The 22,591-nt window shown below is 38.7% G+C and overlaps 1 protein-coding gene across 4 annotated transcripts in view; it reads left to right on the top strand.

Annotated features, from left to right (window-relative positions):
* LOC126253079 (probable ATP-dependent RNA helicase DDX17) overlaps positions 1 to 22,591 on the top strand; it is a 76,018-nt gene that overhangs the window by 43,277 nt on the left and 10,150 nt on the right. For all 4 annotated transcript variants that reach the window (XR_007545893.1, XM_049954174.1, XM_049954175.1 and 1 more), the window contains exons 7-10: positions 3,059 to 3,231; positions 10,673 to 10,783; positions 12,901 to 12,962; positions 22,077 to 22,136. Coding sequence is in view for 3 of the 4 variants with exons in the window: in XM_049954174.1 (XP_049810131.1) it covers positions 3,059 to 3,231; positions 10,673 to 10,783; positions 12,901 to 12,962; positions 22,077 to 22,136 (406 nt within the window). In the remaining variant the exon portion in view is untranslated. The remainder of the gene's footprint in view (positions 1 to 3,058; positions 3,232 to 10,672; positions 10,784 to 12,900; positions 12,963 to 22,076; positions 22,137 to 22,591) is intronic.

Here is a 22,591-nt window from a genome sequence, read left to right as displayed (position 1 = left end):
AAGTGTAACACGCGCAAAAAAGATCAACATCATATGTAGAAGCTTAGCTTCTCTTCCAGCTTGTTAATCTTATAGACCAATATTATATATGTATGCTATGTATATTAATTTAAACCATTAACTTTTCTCATTTGTGTGTTTGCGCTACTTAAGAGTGATCCTGCTATGGGCTTACTACATAAAGTGTCTGTGCTGTTATCAGCTGGCGAGATCACGTGACAATGTGCTATGACTAGCTTACAAAAGCGCCTTGCAGTCTCGATTTCAATGCTTCGGAAAGTGACATAAGGTGTTCGGTGGAATTCAAATTTATAACTTCGTAATATGGAAATATGCAGCGTACGTGTTGCTGCACATCAAGGGTCTTTCAAAACGTCGGTATATAAAAATTTAAACATTCAAAGAATTGATGAGTTTTACAGTGCCGAGGAAGAGTATACTGTCACTTAACACGGAAAAAGTGTATTTTCACCCGGGAGAAAGTGTATTTTTAACCAGGAAACCCAGTAATTTTTTTTTTTTTTTCGTTGGCCACGTATACACCCTGCATATAGCAGAGATGCTGAGCTGCAGAAAGGCACAACAAAGGGACTGACAGAAAGTTAGCTTTTGGCCAACAAGGAAGGCCTTTGCCAAAAATAGACCACACACTCGCACGCGCGCGCGCGCACACACACACACACACACACACACACACACACACACACACACACACACACAAAAACCGCAGTGTGTGGCCTTAATTCTAGAGAGCCTCCTTTCAGGGATATATACTTGATCCAGTGACCCTCCAGGTTTTTCATCCCATTGAAAAAATAGTTTCTTTCTAACACTGCAAAATGCTTGTTTACTGCAACTATCACTTAATTTGATGACAATTTCTTCCCAGCAACCAAAGTTTAAAGTTAGGGGAGAGGAAGAAGTTACCCGGAACTAAGCCTGGTGAAAAGGGGTGGCACACAGCTTCTTCACAGCCAATTATCCGTGTAGGATAATATGCACTTGTGCAGTTGAGATGCTGACAATCTCAGCAATGTCATGAATTTTTATTCTGCAGTCTTGCATTACGACATCACGGGTTTTTTAATAGTCAAATTTTTGGTGACTTCTATTAGACGGCTTATAAAATAAATAAAAATAAAATGGAATAAAATATTAATGATTAATTATTCTGTATGTATGATGATTGGTTGTAATTGGTATTTGCTTATCTGGAACGTGGATGTTTAATTATTCGGTATCAGACGCTTGACAATGGCTATTTGGAAAAGGCAATGTAACTCGTAGTTGACCGTGAAATAAAACTGAAATAATCGGACTTCGTAATTAAATCGTTTCCAAAGACTGCTGCGGTAGGTACGGACTCATGATCTAATCTCAATATTACAATGATTTGCCAGCCATGCCAATACGTCGTACAGAGGTGATTGTCTACTAAACATAAAAAAGTTACACAGTTAGTTAAATCAGATATATTCAATGAAATAGCCTACAGTTCATAATCCTCCTTACTTTTATAAATATAAATTCATTACGGAATCGAGTGCCTAGTGTGGTTGCAACTCGCAGTATTCTTCTATAACATGAAAATATGGCGGTGTGCCAGACAATAAAATAAAATACGTGCTTCTCGCACCACTTCTACCTGAGCTCTCTCTTCTCTTAAACAGACATAAGAGTAACGTAATTATTCTTTTGTCTTTATCAGCGACACAGCGCTGCAGTTGTGTGCCATAGGCTTTATTTATTAGTCACTGATTATTTATTTAATTAATATTTCGCGTTTCCGCGGAAACTCACGCTCGGCATGCAAATGTGCCTTTATAGGCTGGAGCGTGCCCCCCTCCCTCTCGCTTGTCTGACTGTTTAAATTCGTTAATAAAGGAATAAATGGTCTTCAGCTCAGTTGGCTGTCAACAATGAACTGGTGCTGTACATTGTTGAAATTCTTTATACGATCGTTGCAATAATTGAGATTATCAACCATTAAATCACAACAAAAATGTTCCATTCTTTAGTTGAAAGTTACCAGACTTATGAAGCCACCCTTGTACTTCTCAAAACTTTTGCGCAACAAATCATAGAAAGAACACTACATTTTGGAGATACCTTTATTTCTGCGCTTAAGCTAAAATGCATATTTTCATAAGATATAAATGCAAATTTAAAAAAAAGTCAAATATGGCACTTCTGCTTTAAGAACACAAATTTATTTTTATGATTTTGTGAAATGTGTAGTGACTACCTGATATGTAATGTAGTCCTAGTGATGAAACAATGTACCAAAATGTTGTCTTACGTTTCTGAAAAAGCTGGTGTTGTATGTGGTGGTTTTTGTATTTATGCTTTTTGTAGTGTAGATATATGCACTTTAATTAGTGTATAGCACTAAACATCACCCAAAATGTGAAATTTTTTGTACGATGTGTTGTACAAAAGGGTCAGGAAATTTGACTTCGGTGGATGGAGCTTTTTTACTGGCTGACGGCACATGTAGGCATCAGTTTTTAAATAGGAAGTGCGTGGTCATTATATGTGGCTCAGTCTTCAGAACCAAAACAAGTTCCAATTTCAACATCAGATAACTATCAATTACCAGTATTAGTAAACTGCTGTCTTCATATTTATAAGATTTTTACCTGGGTTATGATGAAAATGCCAATTTTTCTGATTTTTGTAAAAACCACTGTTTTGTTGTTTGTTATTGTTTATGCCTCAATTTCCTGTTACTAATAAGAAGTAGATTGCCAACACAAAAATGCCATAAGTGACCATTGAGGCTAGTAAAGTAAAACTTGTTCTTACACATCACAAAAAATTGGTTCATAAATTTGGAATCTCAAACTGAAAAATTTGCAAATCTGAGCAATATTATGATGAAAATTGACACACTGAATAATCCAATTGTGATAAATACCCATGTGATGCTTAAACGAACATTCATTTGAAATTTGTCAATTTAGTTAAGTGGAAAGCAGGTATGACAACATTATTATAAAAAATTGATAAATGTATTTAAAGTTTAATTTGTTGCATTAATTAATGTTTATAATTGCAGCCTGATAGACAGACATTGATGTGGTCTGCAACGTGGCCAAAAGATGTCAGAAATTTAGCAGAAGAATTTCTCAAAGACTACACACAGATTAATGTTGGCTCACTCCAGTTATCAGCAAATCATAACATTCTTCAGATAATCGATGTCTGCCAAGAGTATGAAAAGGAGCAGAAGTACGTATATATAAATTTTTGTTTCTGGACTAAGTTAAATGTTCCGAATAAAGGATATCTAGTACGTAATCTTCAGAAATGGAGGTGTCATCTCTTAAACTTAAAAATGCAACAGAGTACAGTTTAAAATTTACGAAATTCATAATCTCTTTTAGGAGCTTCCTTTCATCTGCATAGCAGTGTTTTCACGAAACTTTTGATTTTTGCTGTATGCTATTATCATTATTGTCCCCTGTAGTTAATACTAAGAAGGGATGGAGATAGATAGATAGATAGATAGATAGATAGATAGATACGCTTACTGTAAACAATGGAAATTAAGAAACCATTAAAAAGGGAGGATGGGAGTGTCAGCTCTTGTAATGATGGCTGGTGTCAAAGCCTTTGTATTTGTGGCTGGTGTCAAAATGTAACGTCGTTGTTGTTGTTGTTGTTGTTGTTGTTGTCTTCAGTCCTGAGACTGATTTGATGCAGCTCTCCATGCTACTCTATCCTGTGCAAGCTTCATCATCTCGCAGTACTTACTGCAACCTACATCCTTCTGAATCTGCTTAGTGTATTCATCTCTTGGTCTCCCTCTACGATTTTTACTCTCCACGCTGCCCTCCAATGTAAATTTGTGATCCCTTGATGCCTCAGAACATGTCCTACCAACTGGTCCCTTCCTTTTGGCAAGTTGTGCCACAAACTCCTCTTCTCCCCAATTCTATTCAATACCTCCTCATTAGTTATGTGATCTACCCATCTAATCTTCCAGCATTCTTCTGTAGCACCACATTTCGAAAGCTTCTATTCTCTTCTTGTCCAAACTATTTATGGTCCATGTTTCATCTCCATATATGGCTACAGTCCGTACAAATACTTTCAGAAACGACTTCCTGACACTTAAATCTATACTTGATGTTAACAAATTTCTATTCTTCGGAAACGCTTTTCTTGCCATTGCCAGTCTACATTTTATATCCTCTCTACTTTGACCATCCTCAGTTATTTTGCTCCCCAAATAGCAAAACTCCTTTACTACTTTTAAGTGTCTCATTTGCTAATCTAATTCCCTCAGCATCACCCGACTTAATTCGACTACATTCCATTATCATCGTTATGTTTTTGTTGATGTTCATCTTATATCCTCCTCTCAAGACACTGTCCATTTCGTTCAAACTGCTCTTCCAAGTCCTTTGCTGTCTCTGACAGAATTACAATGCCATCGGCGAACCTCAAAGTTTTTATTTCTTCTCCATGGCTTTTAATACCTACTCAAAATTTTTCTTTTGTTTCCTTTACTGCTTACTAAATATACAGATTGAATAACATCGGGGACACGCTACAACCCTGTCTCACTCCCTTCCCAACCGCTGCTTCCCTTTCATACCCCTCGACTCTCATAACTGCCATCTAGTTTCTGTACAAATTGTAAATAGCCTTTCGCTCCCTGTATTTTACCCCTGCCACCTTTAGAATTTGAAAGAGAGTATTCCAGTCAACATTGTCAAAAGCTTTCTCAAAGTCTGCAAAGGCTAGAAACGTAGGTTTACCTTTCCTTAATCCATTTTCTAAGATAAGTCATAGGGTCAGTATTGCCTCACATGTTCCAACATTTCTGCAGAAACCAAACTTATCTCTGCCGAGGTCGGCTTCTACCAGTTTTTCCATTTGTCTGTAAAAAATTTGCATTAGTATTTTGCAGCTGTGACTTATTAAACTGATAGTTCGGTAATTTTCACCCCTGTCAACACCTGCTTTCTTTGGGATTGGAATTATTATATTCTTCTTAAAGTCTGAGGGTATTTCGCCTGTCTCATACATCTTGCTCACCAGATGGTAGAGTAGTGTCAGGACTGGCTCTCCCAAGGCCGTCAGTAGTTCTAATGGAATGTTGTCTACTACCGGGGCCTCGTTTCAACTCAGGTCTTTCAGTGCTCTGTCACACTCTTCACGCAGTATCATATCTTCCATTTCATCTTCATCTACATTGTCTTCCATTTCCATAATATTGTCCTCAAGTACATCGCCCTTGTATAGACCCTCTATATACTCCTTCCACCTTTCTGCTTTCCCTTCTTTGCTTAGAACTGGGTTTCCATCTGAGCTCTTGATATTCATACAAGTGGTTCTCTTTTCTCCAAAGGTCTCTTTAATTTTCCTGTAGGCAGTATCTATTTTATCCCTAGTGAGATAAGCCTCTACATCCTTACATTTGTCCTCTCGCCATCCCTGCTTAGCCGTTTTGCACTTCCTGTCGATCTCATTTTTGAGACGTTTGTATTCCCTTTTGCTGCTTAATTTACTGCGTTCTTATATTTTCTCGTTTCATCAATTAAATTCAATATTTCTTCTGTTACCCAATAATTTCTACTAGCCCTCGTCTTTTTACCTACTTGATCCTCTGCTGCCTTCACTACTTCATCCCTGAGAGCTACTCATTGTTCTTCTACTGTATTTCTTTCCTCCATTCCTGTCAATTGTTCCCATATGCTCTACCTGAAACTCTGTACAACCTCTGGTTCTTTCAGTTTATCCAGGTCCCATCTCCTTAAATTCCCACCTTTTTGCAGTTTCTTCAGTTTTAATCTACAGTTCATAACACAATAGATTGTGGTCAGAGTCCACATCTGCCCCTGGAAATGTCTTACAATTTAAAACCTGGTTCCTAAATCTCTGTCTTACCATTATATAATCTACCTGATACCTTTTAGTATCTCCAGGATTCTTCCATGTATACAACCTTCTTTTATGATTCTTGAACCAAGTGTTAGCTATGATTAAGTTATGCTCTGTGCAAAATTCTACCAGGCGGCTTCCTCTTTCATTTCTCTCTCCCAATCCATATTCACTCCCTACGTTTCCTTCTCTCCCTTTTCCTACTCTCGAATTTTAGTCACCTATGACTATTAAATTTTCGTCTCCCTTCACTACCTGAATAATTTCTTTTTTCTCATTATACATTTCATCAATTTCTTCATCTGCAGAGCTAGTTGGCATATAAACTTGTACTACTGTAGTAGGCATGGGCTTTGTGTCTATCTTGGCCACAATAATGCGTTCACTATGCTGTTTCTAGTAGCTAACCCGCACTCCTATTTTTTTATTTATTATTAAACCTACTCCTGCATTACCCCTATTTGATTTTGTATGTATAACCCTGTAATCACCTGACCAAAAAGTCTTGTTCCTCCTGCCACCGAACTTCACTAATTCCCACTATATCTAACTTTAACCTATCCATTTCCCTTTTTAAATTTTCTAACCTACCTGCCCGATTAAGGGATCTGACATTCCACGCTCCGATCCGTAGAACGCCAGTTTTCTTTCTCCTGATAATGACGTCCTCGAGTAGTCCCCGCCCGGAGATCCGAATGGGGGACTATTTCCCCTCGGAATATTTTACCCAAGAGGAAGCCATCATCATTTAACCATACAGTAAAGCTGCATGCCCCCGGGAAAAATTACAGCCGTAGTTTCCCCTTGCTTCCAGCCGTTCGCAGTACCAGCACAGCAAGGCCGTTTTGGTTAGTGTTGCAAGGCCAGATCAGTCAATCATCCAGACTGTTGCCCCTGCAACTACTGAAAAGGCTGCTGCCCCTTTTCAGGAACAACACGTTTGTCTGGCCTCTCAACGGACACCCCTCCGTTGTGGTTGCACCTACGGTACGGCCATCGGTATCGCTGAGGCACGCAAGCCTCCCCACCGCCGGCCAGGTCAATGGTTCATGGGGGTAGGAAAACTTAAGTTGCTGATTTTGTGATGAGCACTCGGTGACTCTTACTGCTAAAGAAATGAAGTTGAACAGCAACAAAAATTTTTCAATGTTATTCTGTTACCGTATCAGTTACAATGAATAAGGAGGATAATATAGACCCGTTTTGGATGAGTCTGTTTCGTCTGTCAGACATCAGGTTCCGAGCAACACCTGACATTTATTTTGATAGCAGTGTTGGAGGATGGAACATTCTGTATTGCTAAAATAGATTGCTGGAGAATGAAACATACTACCATTCCACATCCATCACTCAAAAAGGATCCTAGTTGTTAATTCATTCCTGTTAAATATAAATCACCCTCATGGGTGACTTCAACTTGCTCCACTGTCCAGGTACAGTGAAGAGATGCTTCATTATTTTGACTTGTTGATGAGGTTGATTTCCTGTAGGCAGCCCAAAATTAAATATTTAGGTATTGCATAAAAGAGAAAGGTATGCCAGTCACAGAAGTTTTTTGTGGTTTACCTGGAATTGATAGTCACAAATTTTATGCACTGCATGTCCCTTTCTTGCTATTCATGCAGTTGGCTTGTTTTATTATTTCTGTGGCCACTCTTTGTGCTACAGCAATGAGATAGGGACTACAGTTCTTTGAGGACTCGTATTAGCCTAAGTTAACATAACCATTTTAAAGTTAAGCATAACCATTTTAAAGTTAAGCAACAGTGCCATTGACATTAACATTGGTGTTTTGAAATAAAGATACTATAGTGGAACCTTGTGTAGGCAGCATCATTCACTTTAGAATCTCACTCACAGTGTGAAACACTCCTCTTTAAGCGAAACAGGTTATCCTGTACAAATTAATGTAAAATGTAATGCAGAAAAAGTACTAAGTTTTATCGTACTCTGCAACTCTTAAGCTCTTTGGTGGTCATTTCTTGACTGATCTTCCGCAAACTCCTCAATATTGTTTTTATCCAGTTCTAATCTTGTGCTTTTGGCCAAAGACACTATCTCATTGACTACAGGCTCCACAGGTACTGACTAAAACAAACACCTCAGAGTCACATTCGACAAAGCACTGCGGCCAAAACCTCTTCCAGACAGAATGGAGAGTTCTCTTTGTAACCCCTTCCCATGCGTTTTCTATCATTTTGTCGTAGGCAACAATGTTGAATTGATATTTCCAAAACTGTAAGAATGAGAGATTGGTAGCTTCAGTCAATTCAAAGCAATGCTTAATGTGTCGTTTAGTGTAGAGTTTCTTAAAATTAGAAATAATCTGGTGGTACATAGGCTGGATTAATGGAGTGGTGTTGGGAGGCAGAAATTGGATCTTGATGAATCAAAACTCTTCAAGGAGTTTGTCTTGTAGGCCTGGAGAATGGGCAGGAGTGTCGTCCATAAAAAGCAAGACCTGGAGTGGCAGATTTCATTCAAGCAAGTATTTTTTCACTGAAGGGCCAAACACTTCATTGATCCACACAAAAAAGATTAGTAGTGTGAGGCAGTCTTTCATTGGTCTGTGATGGGGCAGTGCGGTCTCCTCCGCTGTTATAAAGGTGCATTTTGGCATCTTTTTTCATGATAGACCCGTCTTGTCCCAATTAAAAACCTGTTGCGGCAGATAATACGCAGAATCTAAGAGCACTTTGAAGTTGCTGATAAAGTTCTCTGCTGCCTTTGTGTTGAGCTGGCTGCTTTGCTGCACCTCACAACGCTATGGATGCTGGTATTTTTCTTAAACTTCCTGAACAATCATAGACTTCTTCGCCCGCTAATGACCCTTCCGTTGTCTTGAGGTTGGCAAATTATTGTCGGATTCTCATAAACGTTGTTCCTCTTAATAGTTCGCCTTGCAGTTGCTTTTCATTTATTGATATAGTGAGCAACCTTTCGACATCGTCCAGAATACGAAACTGTTGTTTACTCTTGTCACTTCCTTGCAAGGAAGCATCTTTCTACTTAATCTTGTCCTTGTTCTTGAGGATAGTGCAAATATTTGATGTGACCAATTGTATGTTCGTGCTAAATCAGCAACACTCAGATAATGTTCGTGTTTATCAATGATTCTACATTTCATTTCAAAGGTAATTTTCTTTCTCTTATGGTTGTCTCTTGCGGCTGTATTTTCGGGGACATCTCTACGAAGGTTATTAAAATTTGCACACAAAAAAACACTGTGTGATCACAAGTTTAGATAAGTGTGTGCTCAAAACTGCACTAAGATGGTAGCAGAAAGAGCACTCAACCAAAACTGAAAGACAAAGTTCATATGCTGCTGCCGACAGTGGAAGGTGTTGATGTTGTTGAATGTTTTCCTGCTGCATGCAAAGGGCTGGTGTTGTGACACTAAATCATCATTCGTTGTGTGAAACATCAGTCATTAAACAAGTCATTTTTTTATAATTTGTTTTGCACATTATGTGAATTGCACATTATGGGAGGTGCACGTTAAGCAAGGTATCACTGTATTTGCATTTTCTAGGAACACGGTTAACTGAAAATCTAGACCTACGTTAATTTGAAGAAACTTACCTTTGTGTAATGGGAACCAGCATTGCAGTCACTTTCTTTGCATCTCTCTGTGTCTGGAGGGTTCTTGCATTGGTGTTGTAATTTTGATATTCCTCCCTGATTCCTTTCTCCATAAATATTTCCACCATATGATCATACTGCCTAATCAGACTGGTATTTTACAAAGGTGCCTAAATAATTAAGGTAATTAGATCTGGTGGGGTACCCTGTACAAATTAAATTACATATCTATATAATGTAAATGGATAGATAAAAAAATCTACTCACCAAGTGGCAAGGAAAAAACACACACATGGGTTTAAATTTTACAAACTTTCGGGAGCCTGTGGCTCCTTCTTATGGCAGAAGAGTTGAAGGGGTGAAGGAAAAGTATTGGAGAGGTTTTGGAAAAGGGGTACAGAACCCCGGGTGAGGGAGACATAGAGGACAAATTATTTAGTTTTCTCAATGATCCCAAATTCTTGAGAGTATTTGTTAAAAGAATGGCTACTCAAGAGTTCTTACAGTCAACTAGTTCAACACCTGTGGTGTTAATGACTCGGCTATAAATTTACAAGGTGGATTGTTGTTATAACATTATAACTCTAGTTATAATCATCATCTTCTTTTTCTTCTTACGCAAACATGCTATTTATCCATGTCAAAGTTTATTGAACAGAAATGGTATTTCTTGATAGCTACAGAGTCCCTTACATTGCAGCGGTTGTAAAATGATAGGACTGTCTATGTACTTTCCATATAAAAGGCAGTGTAATTCATTTGTATACTGCTAAAGGGGTCTTCTTCAATGATTTGGAAAATATTTCATTGATGCCCATTGTAGCATTACTCCTTTTGCAGAAGTCTATCACCAGTATAGAGCATGGGAAGTGTCAGCTTAATGCAGCTCTGCAGTTATGATGATTGAAAGGTAGCTTTCATTATAATCTCATCATTGTTTGCATGTAAATATTTTTTCTCAGTTTTTAGGTTCTACGGAATTTTTGCGAGTGTTAATGAATTTCATAAGTTCTGTGATTTTTCTCTGGTGAGGTGAAATTATAATAATTACCAAACATCTGTTACAATGTTTTTTGCTAGTCCTTTAATGTTATATTAAGTTATCGAAAAGCTTAGACTATCTTACAGGATAAATAAGTGGTCACATAAGGAGTTGGACAATCATTTTATTGATAGTAATCCAGTTAATATTTTGCAGGTTAAGCACGCTATTAAAAGAAATAATGGCTGAGAAAGAGAATAAAAGCATAGTGTTCATAGAAACAAAGAGGCGTGTCGATGAAATTACGAGAAAAATGCGACGTGATGGGTAAGTAGTGATAGAAGTGACTTGCACAGAATTTTGAAATGGTCACTTTAGTTAATTTTGAACAGATTCCAGATACTTCTTTACTAGTTCATTAACTGTAAGTGCAATCTCTCAAATCATTTTTGGAATGAGAAAGGGAGGAGTTACCAATTTTAGATAATGGAATTTAAATTGTATTAATTTTGTAAACCTTAAATTTTTTGATACAGACTGGAACTTCGGGGAGTTGTTGAGAGTTTTTCCTTCTACAAAGAAATTCCTTCACATTTTCTTCAGATATTCTCAGCTGTAACCTAATTTCTGTCATTGTTTTATCCAGACATGGTTTGTCATGCTTTATGAAGACAATCAGTTTCTACTGTACCATAGTTGTAAAGCAGCCATTGATACAAGTGCCTTATTCAGTCTGAAAAGTAAATTTAGTTTTTTATTAGTGCTGGAAGTAGTGTGTGGGTAACATTTGCTTCTCAGGCTTGTACTGTAGCTTAGCTTTTGAGTTGGAATAGAGGAAAGGTAACACAGATTCTCCTTACCTTCCTTAGCCCTCTAAAAAAAGGCACTGCCATTGAAATCATCTTCTTCCCCCTTGAAACCTGGCTGTTTTCAACAATGATATAATTCAGAAAAATTGATGAAAAATTCATAAACAGTTTTTATTTCTATTTTCGTGAAGGTTTGGCAGACTTCACAAAAATAAAATAATAAAGGCAAATCAGGTTTGAAGCACATTGTTAGAGAACTTACTTCTGGGAACCACTAACCTACAGAAATTAGCACTTTTGGGGGTTTTCTTTTGTTCTGGGATAGTATTATTTTGTGTGTGATGGTGCTTAGACACACTCTCTCTAGCAAACACAAGAATTAATGCATTAGCTCAAATTTGAAATTTTTGAAGGTCCACTAACATTTTCTGGGCTTGAAAAATATTCAGATGATTGTCCACACAAAAAGTACCCTTTGATTGTTGTGAAAATCTTCCACTGATCTGTCACTAGGTGGCTGTAATTTTGGGCTGCATAATATATATATATATATATATATATATATATATATATATATATATATATATATATATATATATAACAGAGGGAAACATTCCACGTGGAAAAATATATCTAAAAAGAAAGATGATGAGACTTACCAAACAAAAGCGCTGGCAGGTCGATAGACACACAAACAAACACAAATATACACACAAAATTCAAGCTTTCGCAACAAACTGTTGCCTCATCAGGAAAGAGGGGAAGGAGAGGGAAAGACGAAAGGATGTGGGTTTTAAGGGAGAGGGTAAGGAGTCATTCCAATCCCGGGAGCGGAAAGACTTACCTTAGGGGGAAAAAAGGACAGGTATACACTCGCACACACACACATATCCATCCACACATACAGAAATATGTCTGCTTGTGTCTGTATGTGTGGATGGATATGTGTGTGTGTGCGCGAGTGTATACCTGTCCTTTTTTCCCCCTAAGGTAAGTCTTTCCGCTCCCGGGATTGGAATGACTCCTTACCCTCTCCCTTAAAACCCACATCCTTTCGTCTTTCCCTCTCCTTCCCTCTTTCCTGATGAGGCAACAGTTTGTTGCGAAAGCTTGAATTTTGTGTGTATATTTGTGTTTGTTTGTGTGTCTATCGACCTGCCAGTGCTTTTGTTTGGTAAGTCTCATCATCTTTCTTTTTAGATATATTTTTTCCACGTGGAATGTTTCCCTCTGTTTTTATATATATATATATATATATATATATATATATATATATATATATATATATATATATATATATATATATATAATCCTTCATACTATAGTGATGTTTGTTGATTGAAACCACATGATGTTGCAGTGTGCAGTGGACACCCACTTTCACATGTATTACATTGTTTTTATAGTCTGTTGTTCGGTGCGATTTTTCTTTCACTTAATTTTTCACATGGCGTTTGTTACAGTGTTAACTTTTGTTGCTTCACAGCAAGAATATGTATGATATATAGATTGGATCAGCATATTTTGTTGCCTCAAAGATTTAAAAAAGTTCATCTTTTGAAATTTATGGTAATGGATGTTGCATTAATGTTAATTTTGTTGTTGAGATTTACTATTACAGTGGACTTATTACAGGTGGCCAGCATCTTGCATCCATGGAGACAAATCTCAACCAGAGAGAGACTGGGTTCTTCAAGGTTGGTTTTAGAAAATGTGTTAAATTGTTATTTTGTAATACATGAGCATTATATGTTTTTAGCCTGCACTTTGCCTCCGCAATGGGTCTCCATCTCTCCTTAACACAACTTGAATTTAACAGCAAATAAAGACAGCAATAACAGCAACTAAAGAAAGCAGTGAGAATTTCCTGCCATTGGTGTTGCTTTTGGTATTAAGACCAATGTCTCACTTAAATCCTTGTAATACCAAGGTTGTAATGCATTAGTGTGCAAAATTTTTTACTGTCAGCTGCTAATTGATCAGTTTCCAGTAGCATTGGCAAAGTTTTGTGCACTGATTGGGGCAGTATTTTGCTGAAATTGGTTACAGATTTAAAATTGCTTCTAATTTGTTGCTTGGTTTTAAATGTCATGATCATACGTGGATAAATGTCTGGAACATTTTACAATTAGATTATTAATAAATTCATTGTTTCTTGTGACAGGTGGATCTAAAACCTGACTATACATTGATAGTGTTGCCTCCTTCCTTGACATAACTGTCCTTAACATGCATTGAATTGTACAGGAGGTATAGATATATATGGGAACTAAACCTTCAGTGTTCAGATTAGAGTTTGATTCCATCCTCGAAGTGCCTGACGGGACCGTTGGAGATATTGTTGCTAGCTTACAAGCATACCAGTTGGCAGTTCCAAGGCAATTATGGTTTCAGACTTCAGTAGTTGCTCATGAAGTGTTCAAGTAAGGTTAGATTTTCAGCATCAGTTCATGTTTTAAGAATTAACATGAGCTTAAATCCAAAAATAGAGAATAATTCCATTACACTTTGCATCTAGCTAAAGATAATTTTCATTGGTCCTAATGAGCTTATCTTTTTTTCACCATGGAAATATTTTTTTTTTTTTTTTTTTGTAGTTTTCTGAGGCTGAGATGCTGAATGCCTCGTGTGAGTTTTCTGTCATATCTACTACATAGCCGAACAACAAATACTTATTTGGTCACTTTTCATCCTAATTAATAGAAAAAAGGTTGAACATAATTCACTTTGTGATTAACATTTTTTGGGAAAAAACTGCCACATTATAAGAACATTATCATGATCGGGCAATCAGTTCTTCAATATTAATAATTTAAGCTGTGTGTGTTTTATGTACAGTTTGAGCTCTCACTCTTTTTCTAGTAAAAGTATCACATAACCAAAATTAGGGTTTCGCCACCCACTCCCCTCAACCTACAGAATAACCTTGAGCATTCCTCTCTCAACCTGGCACCCTATGAGTGCGAAGGGCAAGTCCATGCACCCATCCACTACCCCCTACTGCAGTCCAGATACTAGCATTCTCTGCCCAGGGCCAAGTGCGAAAGTGGTAGTGTTATATAACAGCTATGCTACAATTACCGTACACCATTCAACATGGACATGACAAGTAATCCACTGTATACTCACTTGGATTGCAACTGCAAAAGTGAGGCAAACTCCAAACCTGACCATCCGCTTTCCATACATGCTGCACACTAGTACGCTAATGACTTCAACAGCTGCTTCAGTATGTGGGCCATTTGGATACTCATTCCCATATCAAGTTTTTCTCAACTATGCCGATGGGAATTCTCTCCCCAGCAGACCCTGTGCAGTTGCAATCCCCTTGCCCCAAACCTCCACTAAGCAGTTTCCCACTACCTCACCTTATTTTTGCCTACTCTCCTCTCTCTCTCTCTCTCTCTCTCTCTCTCTCTCTCTCTCTCTCCCTCCCTCCCTCCCTCCCCCCCTCTCTCTCTCTCTTTCAAATGCTCTACCCACACAATTAATTTTGTCTTGTTGTGCAATCACTGAATCATCTGTTGTGAAAGACCTGCCTCATTCTGTACCTGCCTCATTGCCGTGTGTGTCCTTCCCTAACTGAGTAAGGTGACGCAATGGTTAGCACACTGGACTCGCTTTCAGGAGGAGGATGGTTCAAACCCATGTCGAGCCATCCAGATTTAGGTTTTCCATGATTTCCCTAAATTGCTGCAGACAAATGTCAGGGTGGTTCCCCTTTGGAACGGCCTGCCCGGGCTGACTTCCCAGTTCTTCCCTAGTCTGATGGGACCAATAACCTTGCTGTTTGGTCCCCTCCCCCAAATCAACTAACCAACTTTACCAACCCCCACCCCACCTCCATCAGCCTGGGCAACTGCTTTTAGTAATTAGTGTTTGTCTGGGTCTGTCTGTGAATGTGTGTACTTTTAGTAGTAAAAGAACAAGAGCTCAAAAGCTAATGTGAATACTGTTCAATGTTGTGTGTTTCTATGCCCCACCCATCAGTCCACTATAGGTAGATTGGTTGACTTTCCCTTCTATTATGTATTGTTTCATCCAGACATTTCCATTTTTAAAAGTAGTTACGATGCTTCTAACTTGTTTTACTTTGTTTGGTAACTTGTTTTACTTTGTTTGGTTTGGTTAGGTTATTGAAGCAGGTTTCAAGTGATTTTGTTTGTTGGTTACTGGTCAGTGGGAAGTTTCTGCCACTGATTTCTGAAACACAAAACAAAACTGAATGCTGACTTGTTCTGTCATGCGTGCAAACGACAGTTATGAACTCATGGAAAAAATTTGCAAAACAGTTACTATCCTACCTAGTCGAAGCTTCAACACAGATGGTGTTGGATAAAGTTATTACAACTCTGAGCTATTAACAAGTTGCAGGAGAACCAGTCAGTACCTGCAGTAAATGCATTCATGTTGTGTTGTAACGTATTCCCACACTGCCCTTTCCAGCTTGTTGCTGCCGCTTGCATTTGCTTGCTTCAGTTAGGGAGTGAGGTGAAGATATGATGGCTAACAAGTTAAGGCCTTATTACACATACTTAATATTTCCTTATTTCTTCATTTAGCTATGTGTCCTTAACAAGTAATGAATTAAACAGAAGGTAAAGTAATAAGGGGGACTTATGCCTTCGGTGTTAAAACATGACTACATCCTCTTAAGACATGACAGTATGTCCATGTGACTGTCTCCAGGAAAAGTGCACACACTTTATTGTGTGTTCTGATGGTACTCAAAATGACAGCTGGTTTTAGGGTGAACTAGAAGCCTTCACTTACAAAACTAGATTTTTCCATTCTACCTATAGTGCTCAATTACGGGGAATGAAACTTTTAACAGACACTTACATGTGGAACCTCGATACAGATACCTGTTGATGTTTGGAGCCAATACAAAATCAGCAGTTGCATCCCTCAGTTTCCTTTTTATAAAAATTCCATGTGGGAAAAATATATATAAAAACAAAGATGCTGTGACTTACCAAACGGGAAAGCGCTGGTAGATACACACAATAGAAAACACACAAACACACACTCAAATTTGCCAGACATACCAACAATTAAAGGGAACAGCCATGGGTACCAGGATGGCCCTCTCGTACGCCAACCTATTTATGGGTCGCTTAGAGGAAGCCTTCTTGGTTACCCAAGCCTGCCAACCCAAAGTTTGGTGCAGATTTATTGATGACATCTTCATGATCTGGACTCACAGTGAAGAACAACTCCAGAATTTCCTCTCCAACCTCCTTTGGTTCCATCAGATTTTCCTGGTCCTACTCCAAATCCCATGCCACTTTCCTTGACGTTAACCTCCATCTGTCCAATGGCCAGCTTCACACATCCGTCCACATCAAACCCACCAACAAGCAACAGTACCTCCATTAAGACAGCTGCCACCCATTCCATATCAAACTGTCGCTTCCCTACAGCTTAGGTCTTAGTGGCTAACAAATCTGCTTCAGTCCTGAATCCCCGAACCATTACACCAATAACCTGAAAACAGCTTTCGCATCCCGCAACTACCCTCCCGACCTGGTACAGAAGCAAATAGCTAGAGCCACTTCCTCATCCTCTCAAACCCAGAACCTCCCATAGAAGAACCGCAAAAGTGCCCCACTTGTGACAGGATACTTTCCGGGACTGGATCAGACTCTGAATGTGGCTGTCCAGCAGGGATACGACTTCCTCAAATCCTGCCCTGAAATTAGATCCATCCTTCATGAAATCCTCCCCATTCCACCAAGAGTGTCTTTCCGCCGTCCACCTAACCTTCGTAACCTCTTGGTTCATCCCTATGAAATCCCCAAACCACCTTCCCTACCCTCTGGTTCTTACCCTTGTAACCGCCCATGCACCCTCCCGCCGCCACCACCACCACCACCACCACCACCACCACCACCACCACCACCACCACCTACTCCAGTCCTGTAACCCGGAAGGTGTACACAGTCAGAGGCAGAGCCACGTGTGAAAGCACTCACATGATTTACCAACTGACATGCCTACACTGTGAAGCCTTGTATGTGGGAATGACCAGCAACGAACTGTCCATTCGCATGAACGGACACAGGCAGACAGTGTTTGTTGGTAATGAGGATCACCCTGTGGCTAAACGTGCCTTGGTGCACGGCCAGCACATCTTGGTGCAGTGTTACACCGTCCGGGTTATCTGGATACTTCCCACCAACACCAACCTATCAGAACTCCAGAGATGGGAACTTGCCCTTCAATATATTCTCTCTTCCCGTTATCCACCAGGCCACAACCTCTGCTAATTTCAAGTTGCCGCCGTTCATACCTCACCTGTCATTAACAACATCTTTGCCTCTGTACTTCCGCCTTGACTGACATCTCTGACCAACCTCCTTGCATTTACATATGTCTGCCTGTGTCTGTATATATATATATATGTGTGTGTGTGTGTGTGTGTGTGTGTGTGTATGTATACACCTGTCCTCCTTTCCCCCTAAGGTAAGTCTTTCTGCTCCCGGGATTGGAATGACTCCTTACCCTCTCCCTCAAAACCCACATCCTTTAGTCTTTCCCTCTCCTTCCCTCTTTCCTGATGAAGCAACCTTGGGTTGCGAAAGCTTGAAATTTGTGTGTGTGTGGTAGTGTGTGTTTTCTCTTGTCTCTATCAACATACCAACGCTTTCGTTTGGTAAGTTACAGCGTTTTAACTTACCAAACGAGAAAGCAGTGGTATGTTGGTAGGCACAACGAAAAACTCACTACTGCCCATATTTTCCCACGTGGAATGTTTCCCTCTGGATCTGTATTCAACAAATTAGTCCTGGGTTTGACTGCATGATGATTTTTGCTGACAATCCAGAGCAGTCCACTCTCTTTGACCTATTAAGTACTTCTGTCTTCTGTGTGATCCTGTAATAAAAGTTATTGTGCCAAGAATGGCTGTGATTGAATATTGGAGAGTCTGAGATGCAGTGCCAAATGCACAGCTAGGAATAACAAACAAAGGAAGAAATGTTTTACTTTTTCGTTAGGGTGTCCTGGTTATTTTTAGTTGTGCATTGTAGGCTGCTTTGTTTCCCAGTTCTTCAAATTTTTATTTTTTTCTGTAAGTCTGATTTTCCATTGCATTAAGTACATCGCTATTTTGCAAATGTTTATAAATTGTAAGAATAAAAGGAGCTGAGCATTTGAGATGCCTGTACTGATTACAGCAGAAAGACTTACTATTTTTAAGTGATTGTGTCTGGCAACAAAAAATGCATGGGATGTGAATATACATATTAAGGTTTGGCCTCCTTTCTTGGCATGGCTTTGTGTCATAACAAGTCATGAATTAAACAGGAGGTATATCAATATGTGGGAACTTTATGCCTTCGGTGTTCAGACTAATATGTTTGGATTCCATCCTCGTAGAGCCCAACAGAACCACCTGAGACAGTGTTGCATACTCCTCAGCATCCCATGACATATTTACAAAGAAATTTGGCATCAATAGTAACAATTATAGTAGTGTAAATTAGCGAGGCATAATGTTCTTATCCTATTTCACCAACTGACAAAATTTAATTTTAACCTTGTTGGAAGTTATTCCTTAGTTCACCCAGATTTATTTTTTTAATGTGTCCTTAATTCACTTCATTAGAAAAAATTTTGTGCTAGTAATAAGTGACGGTTTGGATCTAGTGAGTAGTTTCACTGTGATTGAGAGGGGGATTTACAGTTCCTCACCCAACATTTTAGCTCCTCGATGTTGTAAACTGGTTAATTACATTACTATAGAGAATAATTTCAAACTCAGCTATATGTTTTATGTTGCATACAGTATCCATAATTGTTTCTATGTTAGTTTTCATTTGTTTTGCTTTGGTTGTGTTGTCAAAGTGAACTTCTACTGGATCTCGTGCAAGCTGAATTCTCTCCAGTGAGGGGTTTCTGATCTCTGTAGTGAGAATCAGAACTTGATGGTAACATATTATTGTCATGCCTGCGAATTCTACATGTAGGATCATGGACAAATGTTTGGTTGATAGGGAAAATGGTATGTAGTACAAACACCTAGTGGGAGAAACCTGTAGTACCCGCACTATCTGTGGGAATGAATTCTTGTTAGTTTTACAAATCCTCCCTCCCAGTTGATATATTGAAATAATTTGGCAGTGAACTAAAGTGAATAAATGTGTTAGGGTATTACTCTGTGTGTGTGTGTGTGTGTGTGTGTGTGTGTGTGTGTGTGTAAATCAAGGATTAATTATACATTTATAATATTACCTCATTGTTTGGCATGGGCTTGTCCCCTTACGTCATGAATTAGGCAGGGGATAGACATTTGGATTCCATTCTTGTAGAGCTCTATATTACCTCCCATGTGTGACCGTCTCCAGGAGAACAAATCCTAAGTAAGGAATAAGCAAGGCACATTTTACTGTATTGCATACTCGAGTAGTACTCCACGTGACAACTGATTAGTGTAAACCAAATGCCTCTAGTCAGGTCATAAAATTGGATTTCTTTGTTTTTCTTGAACGTGTTACACCAATACTGTTGTATTGTGGGAATAGCAGTTTTGACCAGTGCTTATGTGCTTAATGGTGTTAGATTGACTTTTTGGAGAGAAGTTTTTTTTGGAAATTCTGCAAATACTTTACCGAAATTCATGTCCAGCACATAGAGCCCCCTCCCCTTACTCACTGAATGTTTAAAAACTTTATGTGCAACTTACAGTTAAGTTTCCTACAGGTAGTTGCATGTGTGTTTACATAGGCTTCTTTAGCTGGTGTCCTAGGTGTGCCTCAACGCAATTGCTGAAAGTGGAAAGAACTTTACACACACTATGATCAGTGAAGTAATCTTTCATCCTGTGTGGTCTTCTCATCCTGTCATACATAAGACATGAGTTTGCCAAGAGCTTTTGTAGTGTGAATGCTACTGGGGGGAGGGAAGGGGGGCTGCCTTCATTACAGTGACAAAGACAAAATGAGGAATCGTGCATCAGAGACTTTGCAGAGAAGTGGTCAAAACATTGGGCAGTTGCTTTAGTTTTTCAGGATGTCATGACTTTAGTAGTTTATTAGTGCATGTTGTGTCTTGTGTCCCAATTAGTTAAATTTTTGTAGCTGTAGTTCCAAGCTTAGTTGATTTAGGCGTATCGTTAAATTTATAAAGATTAATGATGAAATGTAAGTGTCCAGTTATGTGCTTTTTGATGCCTATCAAATTTTGTAAGAAGTTTTCTGCACTTGCACAAATATAGGAAATGATATTGTACAAAAGATTTCTCCTCCTTTCTTGGCATGGCCTTGTGTCCTTAACATGTCATGAATTAAACAGGAGGTATAGTAATGAGTGGGAACTTATGCCTTCGGTGTTCAAACAAGGTGTTTGAATTCCATCCTCGTAGTGCCCGACAGTAGCTATCATGTTACTGTTTCCAGGACAACATATCACAGGTAAAATCAGTATTGTACTGTGTGTATTCTGATAACTCAAACTGCTTTAGTTTAAATTAAGTCTCCAGTTAAAAACTGGATTTCTGTGTATTGTGATTGTTGTTTGACCATTACTGCTAGATTATGGGGAAAGGAGTTTTAACACATACGGATCACAGTACAAAAATACTCTGTGTAGAATTTCCATTCAAAGGAGTGTGAATTTACCATTTTTTTCACTCACTGAGATTTTTCCTTGCTATTGTAAAACTTTAGGTGTAATATTTATGATGTGGTGTCCTGCAGGTAGTGTTACATTTGTGTGTTTTTAGTAGACTTACCAACAAATTACTTCCGGGTTTGACTGCATGATGATTGTTTTTGACAGTCTAGAATGGTTCATGGCCTTTGTACTTCAACATTATGCAATCCTGTCATCCAGTTGTCATATGGTTGCAGAGAACTACTGTGATATGAATATTGAAGAGACTGAGATCCAGTGCCATATGCATAGCTAACAATAACAAATGAAAGAAGAAATATCGGTTACTTTTTCATACAAGGCATTCTAGTAATTTCTTGTTGTGCATAGTATCTGCTCTGTTTCCCAAATAGATTATTTTTTTGTAACTGTATTTCAGGTTCACCATTGCATTAAGTATATTGTTATTTTGCAGATGTTAGTTATAAAAATGAACATCAATGGAGCTGAGTGAGATGCGTGTACTTAACACACTTGAAAGAGACTGTCATTTTTTGTGTGTTATTCTGTAGCAACAGGAATGTGACGATACATAAAGATTTGGCCTCCTTTCTTGGCATGGCTTTGTGTCCTTAACATGTCATGAATTAAATAGGAGGTATAGCAATGTGTGGGAAATTTATGCCTTCGGTGTTCAGACTAATGTTTGGATTCCATCCTCGTAGAGCCCAACAGAGATCTTTCCAATAATGGATGTAATAGAACCCTGCCATAATAAGTTATTAGTGAATTGGTTATGCTTATGTGTGTATGGATGTATGGTCCATTGTTTAGGACTGAATTGCCAATATTCATACTTGAGAATGGGCAGATATAATTGATAAGTGCATCCGTAAATCTGTCGATTGCTGTTTGAATATCAGCACTTAAAGTTTGCACATCATATTTGATGATGTGCCCACTGTACTAATCATAATTTTATAATGTTTATTACTACACACACACACACACACACACACACACACACACACACACACACACACACACACACACACACATTTAAAAATTACTGGATTGTTATGCTAATTATAATGCAAGCATTGCATCATTTGAGTTTTTATGGAAATCATAAAGTATATAATGGTTTGGCATGCATGCAATGTAAGTGGACAAAAAGTTGAATGGTGTAAAGTGATACTTGTTTTATTTTCTTCTAGAATTTCGCACAGGAAAATCACCGATTCTTGTTGCTACTGATGTTGCTGCTCGAGGCTTAGGTATGTATGTATGTCATGTACACAAATCTTATATTTATATGTTGAACGCGACAGTAAACAATTTTCATTGGTTAGACTTTTTGTGAGGTTGGAAGGCTTCTACAGTTTCAAATGTTCCATACTGCAGTGAGTTTTTATTGGGTTGTGAAGTCAATACACAAGAAGTGGGATATTTTTCAACAACTATTACTTTAGTCCCAGTTAAATATGAATTAAAGTAATATTTCATTATTCAGTGAGAATGTACAAATAAGTGAGTACAGTGTGTGCTCTCCCCTTCTCCTCCTCTTCCTCCCTCTCTCTCCCCTCCTCCCTCTCTCTCCCCTCCTCCCTCTCTCTCCCCTCCTCCCTCTCTCTCCCCTCCTCCCTCTCTCTCCCCTCCTCCCTCTCTCTCCCCTCCTCCCTCTCTCTCCCCTCCTCCCTCTCTCTCCCCTCCTCCCTCTCTCTCCCCTCCT

This window comes from Schistocerca nitens, chromosome 4 (assembly GCF_023898315.1).
Source record: "Schistocerca nitens isolate TAMUIC-IGC-003100 chromosome 4, iqSchNite1.1, whole genome shotgun sequence".
NCBI classification, from domain to species: Eukaryota; Metazoa; Arthropoda; class Insecta; order Orthoptera; family Acrididae; genus Schistocerca; species Schistocerca nitens.
Note: the sequence above shows the minus strand (reverse complement) of the source record. Positions and strands in the feature narration are given on the sequence as shown.